Here is an 8816-nt window from a genome sequence, read left to right as displayed (position 1 = left end):
GCAAACGATCATAAGATAGGTGGATCTAGGAACATCGAGTTTATGGCTGTTTTCACAACATTCCATTCGATTTTTTGTCTTTTTCTGTCTTTTTTTCTTTTTCTTACCTTCATGTCGAACTTCTTCCCCTCCAACATCTTCTCGTAGGCGAGCTCGAAGCCCTGGTCCAGCTGTCTCCTGATGAACGGGTGACGTGTGTTCACCATCAGCATGAAACTCGCTGTACACACATGGAAACAACAACATGTTACTATGTGTTCACCATCAGCATGAAACTCGCTGGACACACATGGAAACAACAACATGTTAATACGTGTTCACCATCAGCATGAAACTCGCTGTACACACATGGAAACAACAACATGTTAATATGTGTTCACCATCAGCATGAAACTAGCTGTACACACATGGAAACAACAACATGTTAATATGTGTTCACCATCAGCATGAAACTCGCTGTACACACATGGAAACAACAACATGTCAATATGTGTTCACCATCAGCATGAAACTCGCTGTACACACATGGAAACAACAACATGTTAATATATTTCTATTGAGGATATAGCTATTGTTTTTTGTCGTTGTGCTATGGTTTTTATGTGGGAAAAATTACATTTTTATAGCTATAAAGCTAGACTTTCTATGGAACAGGGCCTATACACACGTATCCAACCGTACAAAACAGACAGGAAGATACTGACATAATGAAAATGAAACTGTTCTCCAACTCAGGAAAATGACTCACCGGGAATTTTGCGAGAGGAATGAAGGAAGCCATTACAGCAGGGCATACCAACTTTCGCTCAACCGGGACTGGGGGTGGTACCGACTTCCGACGACCTTTGACCCAGTGCTTACGTCACACGTGGGTAAAAGTCACTTGTCTGTAGCACTCGGGGCAGAAAGCAGACGAAGACCGAGTGATTCGGTCGAAAATTCCTGGTGAGTCAATTTTTTTGAGTTGGAGAATTAATTTTCATTATGTATTTTACCAACTCTGATGAACATCATGATCATGCTAAGGAAGATATCTCACCTTTCAGATGTTTGGTGACCCTGACGACGACGTAGTGGTTGGTGCTGCTCCGACAGGCGTCCGCCTGCATCCACAGAGGAGCGCGGACTAGCCGTTCACGCAGGGACTGCAGCGCCTCCACCGACTCCACACGGATTTTCCTGTACAATCAATAAAGAATCGTGAGAAAATTTACTAATTTTTCGATACCTTCGATCAAGTTTTCAATCCGATCAGTGACTATTTTGATGAAAACTTAAATCCTTTTATGCGGTCGTGTGGCGTAAGGACAGAGCGTTCGGCTCGGAACCAAGAGGTCCAGAGTTCGAATCCTTCCATTCCACCGATCTTGTGCCCTTGTTGAGAAAGACAATTTACACGAATTTCCTCACTTCACTCAGGTGAAAATGAGAATGTCTGTTGCCCGTTTATGCGTTTGTCTGCGTTGGTGGTGGCATAAATATAACTTGAAAAAACTTGAGTGTGCCGTCGCCATGTCTTGTAATAAATGTTGGAATAGAAAAAAAATCCTTTCATGGTCTTTTATGACATGCTCCCCGAGAGGCAAGTAGGCCTATCGAAAGATGAGAGCGCTACATTCACTCACTGTACAGAATGTCTACACAGTTATGACGCTATATTTGATAAATAAGGCCACACTGACTTTATTTGATGGATGACATCCCCTGAAGACCCCAAAACTAGTGCACGCGGGCGAATAAAAAAATCTCAGCCTCCTTTTCTTCTTCTCCAAACAGTGGCCTCTGACCTGGCCAATGGCCAGATTTGTTGACGTTTGTCACCATAGTAACTGGTGTTGGGTTACATAATGCTGCAATTTCATACATGTAGTAGGAGGGATTTAGACTCCTTTCGCCATATATGTGAATGTGTTTGAGTAAGAATTAACAGAGCAGACTATATGTGAAGGTAAACATTATGCATTTGTTTTGAAAATGTTACCTTTCTAGTTATATTTGTGCGAATGAATTTAAAACACACAAACACATACCTTCCGAGTCTGTTGGCGAACACAGGCATGTCCACGCAGACGTTGGCCATCTGCGGGTCGTGCACGATCTTCCTGGTGCCGGGGTCGATCACGAACGTGCTCCGGGGCAGGTTCCGGAGGAAGTTTTGCATGAGGGCGGCCCCCACCATCATGTCGTCCTCCTGCCGTTCTGCCATGGCGGGGTGGGGAGGGACGGGGACACCGTACACGACTGCTGACATCCTGGTACGGTAGTTGTGGCTTTCCTGAAATCATATCCCGTCCGTTCTTTATTCGTGACACCAAAAAGCAAACCTTTACAGCAGGGATGAGACTCCCTGAATTGAAAGTTTGCGTACAAAAAATTAACGTAATGTTGAAATGTACAGTACTAGTGTGATTCGTGAATGACCAAAATTTGAATTTTATTATGCTAAACGTATGTAATATCGTGTAAATATTTTTTAATGTGTAATGAATGAATGAATGAATGAACGTTATTGCTCGACAATATCGTACATGAAAGTGAAAGTGATCTCGAACCAGTTTTAGGTCACTGAAGAGCTAATCTTCCACTGGTCGTGACAGAGAAGACAGACGCTATGTACAGTATTTACAGGTTCATTGTACCGGGAAAATTCCCCTAGCTCTTTTCGACAAGCGCAATGAACAGTGGACCACGGCTTAACGCCCCGTCCTCAGGACTGCGACCCTAAACAGCAGCTTGCGGGTCGGCTGAGCGACAACTGCCGGGATTCGAACTCCCAACCTCTTAGTTCAGAGGCAGGATCGCTAACCACTGGACTACGCACGCTACGTCATGGTGCATGGTACAATGTGTGGCAGCTACAACAATACTACAAAACTAAAGTATTTACTGGAATGTCGGACTATATACTAGAATTCTATCGTTTATTGAGGTTTTTCATCGATCATATCATCTGTCAGTTCATGTATTTTCATCTATATACGGTCATCTTTTCAACAGAGGTGACAAAGACAAGATAGTTATCAAATTTCTAAGTAACCCTTCTGTTTGACGTCAGGTGTTTCGATGACTAGTTACGCATCCTGAGTCTTCTCAGTCTCGAGTTTTGTTGTCATGCACTCGACTGTAAAAAATGAGATCCTGGCCCTCCGGCAAAGCAAAAAGATAGACAAATACGTCATTGAAGTATGACGTACGTTACGACACTAGGGTTTATCAAACCACAGCCAAATAAGTCGATCTTTTTCTCGTGCTATATGCTACTCACAAATATGTACGCATTATTAGTCTATCGGCTTGGATTGTGTATTTGGAGAACGTTAACCGGTGTTTGTTTTGTTTTAAAAACAAAACAAACAAACCATGCGTGTGATCTCTTTTTTGTAACTTGGTGACAATTGAAACTGGTCCAACATGTTACTTAGCCACCTGCAGTAACTTATAATTTGCATAGGTGCGCGACTGTGTGTATGATTTGAGTACAAAAGGAAACATGTACTGTATGCTACACACAAAATAGAAATTATCTAAACGTTAATCAACATTAGATTGTCTCAAGCATAACTCTATTTACCACATAATTAGATACTTGTACTATTAGGCTTCAAGCATAACTCTATTTACCGCATAATTTTCATGAAATCTGACAAAACGATGTGTTGTCAATGTGTATTACTTTGTGCAAGTTTAGTCGGCTGTGAAATTTGGCAAAAAAACTTGACTTGTTCGTTATTTACCTTTAACGGTTTGGGGGTCAACGTTAGATTTAAAATGTCTCAAGCTAATTGATATTCCTTGCGAGTTTTATTTCTGTGCCCGTTTTAGCCTGCAAGCCCTTTGTTGTATTCTTACTTCTTTTGTAGTGGTTTGGGATTTGGGTTATTTTTGGCGTGTTTTAAGGCATTTTTTCGGGGTTTCTTTTTTTGCACTGTAATTTTTTCACCCAACCCAACAGTGTCAAAAGAAAAGAAACCCCCGATAAAATAAGCCTGAAAACACGCCAAAAATAACCCCAAACCCAAACCTCTGCTTGAAGAGTAGTACTGTACCTCCTCGTAAAACTGTACATGTATGTCGACATAGCCTCCCTAGCAGGCTTATAGAACTGGGGGTTTTGTGGTCGGCTGTTTTCTGATTAGCCCAGTTCGGGGGTTAAATTCAACCAGGCCGGCTATGTTGTCTATATGCAATCAGAAAATAGCACACATAAAGCTCCCAAAGACCCTGAAGACCCTCCCAAACCCCCAGTTTTTGGCATGCTATGGAGGCTAATGCCATCTTTTCCAGTCGATGAGTCCGTATGTACACAATCACTGCTGTTCTGTTGTGTCACGATGACTAAGAGAGAGTAAAAGTTCAGTAGTCTGTGCCAGTCTCCATTTGGGACGATTATAACTGAGTGAGTGATTTGCCCCCAGGGACAACCGGTAATTTTTTGTCTGTCTAACTCCTCTGTAAAAGTACTGACAGAGGGCCTGCAAGGGGGGTAGTGATTACGAATCACGCAAAATTTTCGCCGCCTATTACGAATTACTTTAAAGTCTCAGAGCTGATTACGACTTCACGATTTGCGGCTAATGTCCAATTACGACTTACGTTGATTTTTGCGGAGGCTGCCTACCAGTTACGAAGTCTAAAACGGCCTGATTACGCCTTACGAAAAAGGTCCTGACAGTAGACACCATTTCGGCAAATAACTGCTCTCTAGATTCATTTCACTAGCCTCTACCAGACTTCGGGAGGCGGCTGGAAAGAGTAGAAATCGGCCAAATAGAGAGATAACATGCCAGGGGAGTTGGTCCGCTAGAGAGTACAGTTTGCCGCACCCGAAATGTACTCTCTCTGGCGGACCAACTCCCTGGGCATGTTATGTCTTTATTTGGCCGATTTCTACTCTTTCCAGCCGCCTCCCGAAGCCTGATAGAGGCTACCATTTCACCATACCACAAGAGAAGTCTAGGGTAGACTAAGATCAACACAAACAAACAAACAAACAGCAAATTAACAACAACAAATAAGAAGAACTGACAAACACGTTTCGCACAGACACTTGTAAGAGCTGAAAGCCATGACGTCATATGTTTACTATTTGTTATGCCGCCATGTATTTAGAAAGTTTCGCTTGGATGACACCCGGGCCCCCGAACGGAATTTTTTTACGATTTTGTTGTGCAAAAATGCAACGGCGGCAAACGACAGCTTTTTATAAAAGCACTTGTTTAAGTCAACACCGTGACAATAGAAATAACATTATACTCCGTGTTGATGCTTTGTGTATTATCTCAAAGCGTGTAGGTGTCCTAAAGATGTGTAAAAATTTGCTACCTATATCCAAAAGTAGCCCACCAACTACGTGAATATATGATCACATGTAAGGGTATGGACAGCGAAAGTTTGTGTACCAATACGAATGTACACACTAGAACGTTGAAAACACTGAAACCACTTGCCGTTACTAGTTGCAAAACTCTCCGAGACAGGGATTTAGGCACACTTAAATCTATGGGCAGCGAAAGTTTCTGTTACATACATGTATATAAATATATACTAGAACGTTGGGAACACTGAAACCACTTGACGTTACCAGTTGCAAAACTCTCCCAGACAGGGATTTATGCACTATGGGCCAGCGAAAGTTTCTATTACATATATATATAACAGACTAGAAAGATGGGAACAATGAAACCACTTGCCGTTACTAGTTGCAATTATAAAACTCTCCCAGACAGGGATTTAGGCACACTTAAATCTATGGGCCAGCGAAAGTTTCTATTACATATATAACAGACTAGAACGTTGGGAACACTGAAACCACTTGCCGTTACTACAAAACTACCCCAGACGGAACGTTCAATTATAGATCAGAAGGTCATACAGTTTCATAACATTCAACCCACCGATGTGTTAAATGCCAATCTACCTGTACTGCACTGTACTAACGTTATATATCATATGTAGTTCTTGATTTAAGTCTCCAAAGTCTAATACTTCGGTTCATTCCCAGTCATTTGAGTAAACAAACGCAGTTGAATCTTCGAACTACGGACAATAGTGCATGTATACCCGCCAGAGTATACTTTAAGCACTTCTTTCCATACGTAACATATGTTCCTCTTTTCAAGTGCACATGTTATTGATACTTCAACCCACATACAGTGTATACATAATACAGTTCAATGCGGTTATATGGACTTGTACACAGTGCCAGTAAGTTTGCGAAACGTGTGACTTCCTGTCGTATTCCAATCTTACATTGTTACGAGGAAAGTCCCCAGGTCATTGTACTATATACAGATTAGCATTGACGTAAGACCAGTCGTTGTCATTACAACTGAGTCTTAAGTAATCACCTTAAGGTTGGCAGGGTGTCCTTCGGGTGTCTTAAGTTCCTGAGTTAAGCTGTTGCTGAAAATGTTCTTCACTGATAACAGGAACAAGCTAACCCTTCAAGGAAGTACTAAACAGCACGAAAAGTTCCCTATGTGCAACAAGAGTGAAAAGGTCTCACCAGTAACAACTCACCTACGATCGGTGAAAGTATGCCGCAAAATAGTCCTCCTTGGTGCTCGGGAAACCTTAAGAACTGTAGACGTACTGTCTTAAGGTCTGTGGAAGACAGATTTCGGTAGAAACAGCGAAGATTGGCTTGGTATCTGTGCCCTTTTGGTAGTTAACACTGCGAGAGTACAAATGGCGGACCCGTACGGGGTGTTTTGTATTCTATACAATGATCACACCCAGGTCGAACAAGTCGGACAACTTCCTCTTACGTCACTAAGTGGGCGGAGCCTATTTTTAGCAAGGGGTGCAGTAGTTCTCAGGAAACCCACTAGACAATACTGCTCACGGGCTTCTTGGACAATAAGGAAATTAATTGTTTCAAGATGTAATCTTTTACGTACACGTATACTAATACCTGGCCAGACTATCATTGTTGACTAATATGGAAATCATCCATTTTGTAATACTCAAATCAAGGAGTTCATTTCACTACCTTTTAAGGTTACCCGTCGATAGTGTTATAAGTAGAGCAATGATCAAATTTTAATAGGTAACTTCCTTCCTTTTTAGATCATGTTCAAACCAGTCAATAGTACTTCTGTTGACCACACATAGCGATTTTTGTATTTTTAAATCTTCCGGTTTCCACATTAGGGTAATGCTAGGGTATTTCCCAAACTATTTTGTTTGAGTGTTGACTTATTAAACTTAGAGCAAAGAGAACACGACCACTTGCCACGTAAGAAGGCTACTGTATCTGTAATTTAAATAGAATGCAAGTAAATATAGTTAGATTATGTCCTAAACCAAACACCCAATAGTTCAACACCTGGCTCTGACTACTGTTTGGTCAAACAAGTGTCTCATTTCTTTTAAGAGCCTTGTTAAGGCCATGTTGATTTAATTATATGGATGACATCCACTGGGAAGCCCAAAACTGGTGCGAGCGTGCGAATAAAAAAAAGTTTGGCAAAAAAAAGTTGCCTTCAATATAAAATGTAGGTGGTCATGAAGGTTGAACAAATGACTAAACACACAGAGTAATATTTTATTGGCATGGTGAATAATAGACTCTTAAGCTTCATTTTCATTCCTTCACATTTTCTTCTTGTCCTTTGGAATGGATTTTGGCATTCTGCAACATTAGTATCATTTTCCAATTTTTTTCTCTTTCAACTTATGGCATATATTTGCTCATTTTGCTGCTACTTTAAAAAATTTACATTATGGTCGAAAACTTTTTTTGGGAAGCAGACGAAAAAAAATTCATGTGAGTGTGGATGTCATCCATTTAATCAAATCAACATGGCCTTATGGGAGGAAGGAAAAAGCTAGGATCCAAGTTGTTTCAAATTTTCATTTAAATTTTGCAGATCCTTGATCTGTGCCTGAACACTGAAAATAAACTCATTTTTATGGGGTAATCTAAGGTCATACTGTATTATAAAGACTACAGGGACATATGAAAATAAAATACATTGAAAATAAACTCATTTTTATGGGGTAATTTAAGGTTATACTGTATTATAAAGACTTCAGGAACATATATTACTAAATGGCACAGGAATAAGAAACACATGACACAAATGTATACAAGACAGTTTACTCAACTGACAGCGTTGTGCATTTCCATAGCACCAAATTAACCATACATGGTACGTGTTGTTTAACCAAGCACACCTAAGAGTGCATTTTCTAAAAAAACACAAATATATATTATACGTAATATACATTGTTGTATGAATAAATGTGTGGCAAGTTGCAACTACTTTCTAATGTGCATTAAGGCTGACTCTCTGTTCCATAGAAATATGAAATTTGTTGTGATATAACTTTACCAAGTTGTAATGGCCATAATAGAGAAATAATTTGCCAAGCACTGTGTCTACATCTTCGTTACAAATACATGTAGTACTACCAGGGCAGCAAAAAATTTCACATGGTCACAACATTGGGGCACTCTACAATGTTTCAGATATCTATGACAATGTCATACAGTTTAAAACACTAGCACAGTGAATTAAGTACTAGTACTTTTTTTCTTCCATGAGAAGTTAGTACCAGTGCACCTTGAAGATTATGATACCTAAAAAATTCTAAAATGGTATAAAACTACAAATTCTTTATCAAATTTGGGATATTTTACAATACTGATCAAAGGCAATTATGTTGCTTGAAAAGACTTTTAAAGGCCTTCAGATTGTTCCCTTTCACGATATATTGTAAAATGTCTCTAGAAAAGCAGATAATGTACAAGTTATTTCAGCTCACTTTCTTCTACTTACATAGCACGTCGGCAGAACGTACTGCGCCTGCGC

At 40.3% G+C, this 8816-nt stretch overlaps 1 protein-coding gene across 1 annotated transcript in view; it reads right to left on the bottom strand.

Moving 5' to 3' along the window:
- Positions 1-6726, bottom strand: part of LOC109487837 — a 9308-nt gene extending 2582 nt beyond the window's left edge. Inside the window, exons 1-4 of the mRNA XM_019791930.1 lie at positions 6520-6726; positions 2031-2275; positions 1040-1179; positions 108-220 (exon numbers count right to left, since the gene is read on the bottom strand). Coding sequence (XP_019647489.1) covers positions 108-220; positions 1040-1179; positions 2031-2251 — 474 coding nt within the window. The 5' untranslated portion in view covers positions 2252-2275; positions 6520-6726. The remainder of the gene's footprint in view (positions 1-107; positions 221-1039; positions 1180-2030; positions 2276-6519) is intronic.
- Between the last annotated feature and the right edge of the window lie 2090 nt (positions 6727-8816).

This window comes from Branchiostoma belcheri, unplaced genomic scaffold, assembly GCF_001625305.1.
Source record: "Branchiostoma belcheri isolate BF01 breed outbred unplaced genomic scaffold, Haploidv18h27 scaffold9, whole genome shotgun sequence".
NCBI classification, from domain to species: domain Eukaryota; kingdom Metazoa; phylum Chordata; class Leptocardii; order Amphioxiformes; family Branchiostomatidae; genus Branchiostoma; species Branchiostoma belcheri.
This window is presented reverse-complemented; position numbering and strand designations above follow the sequence as displayed.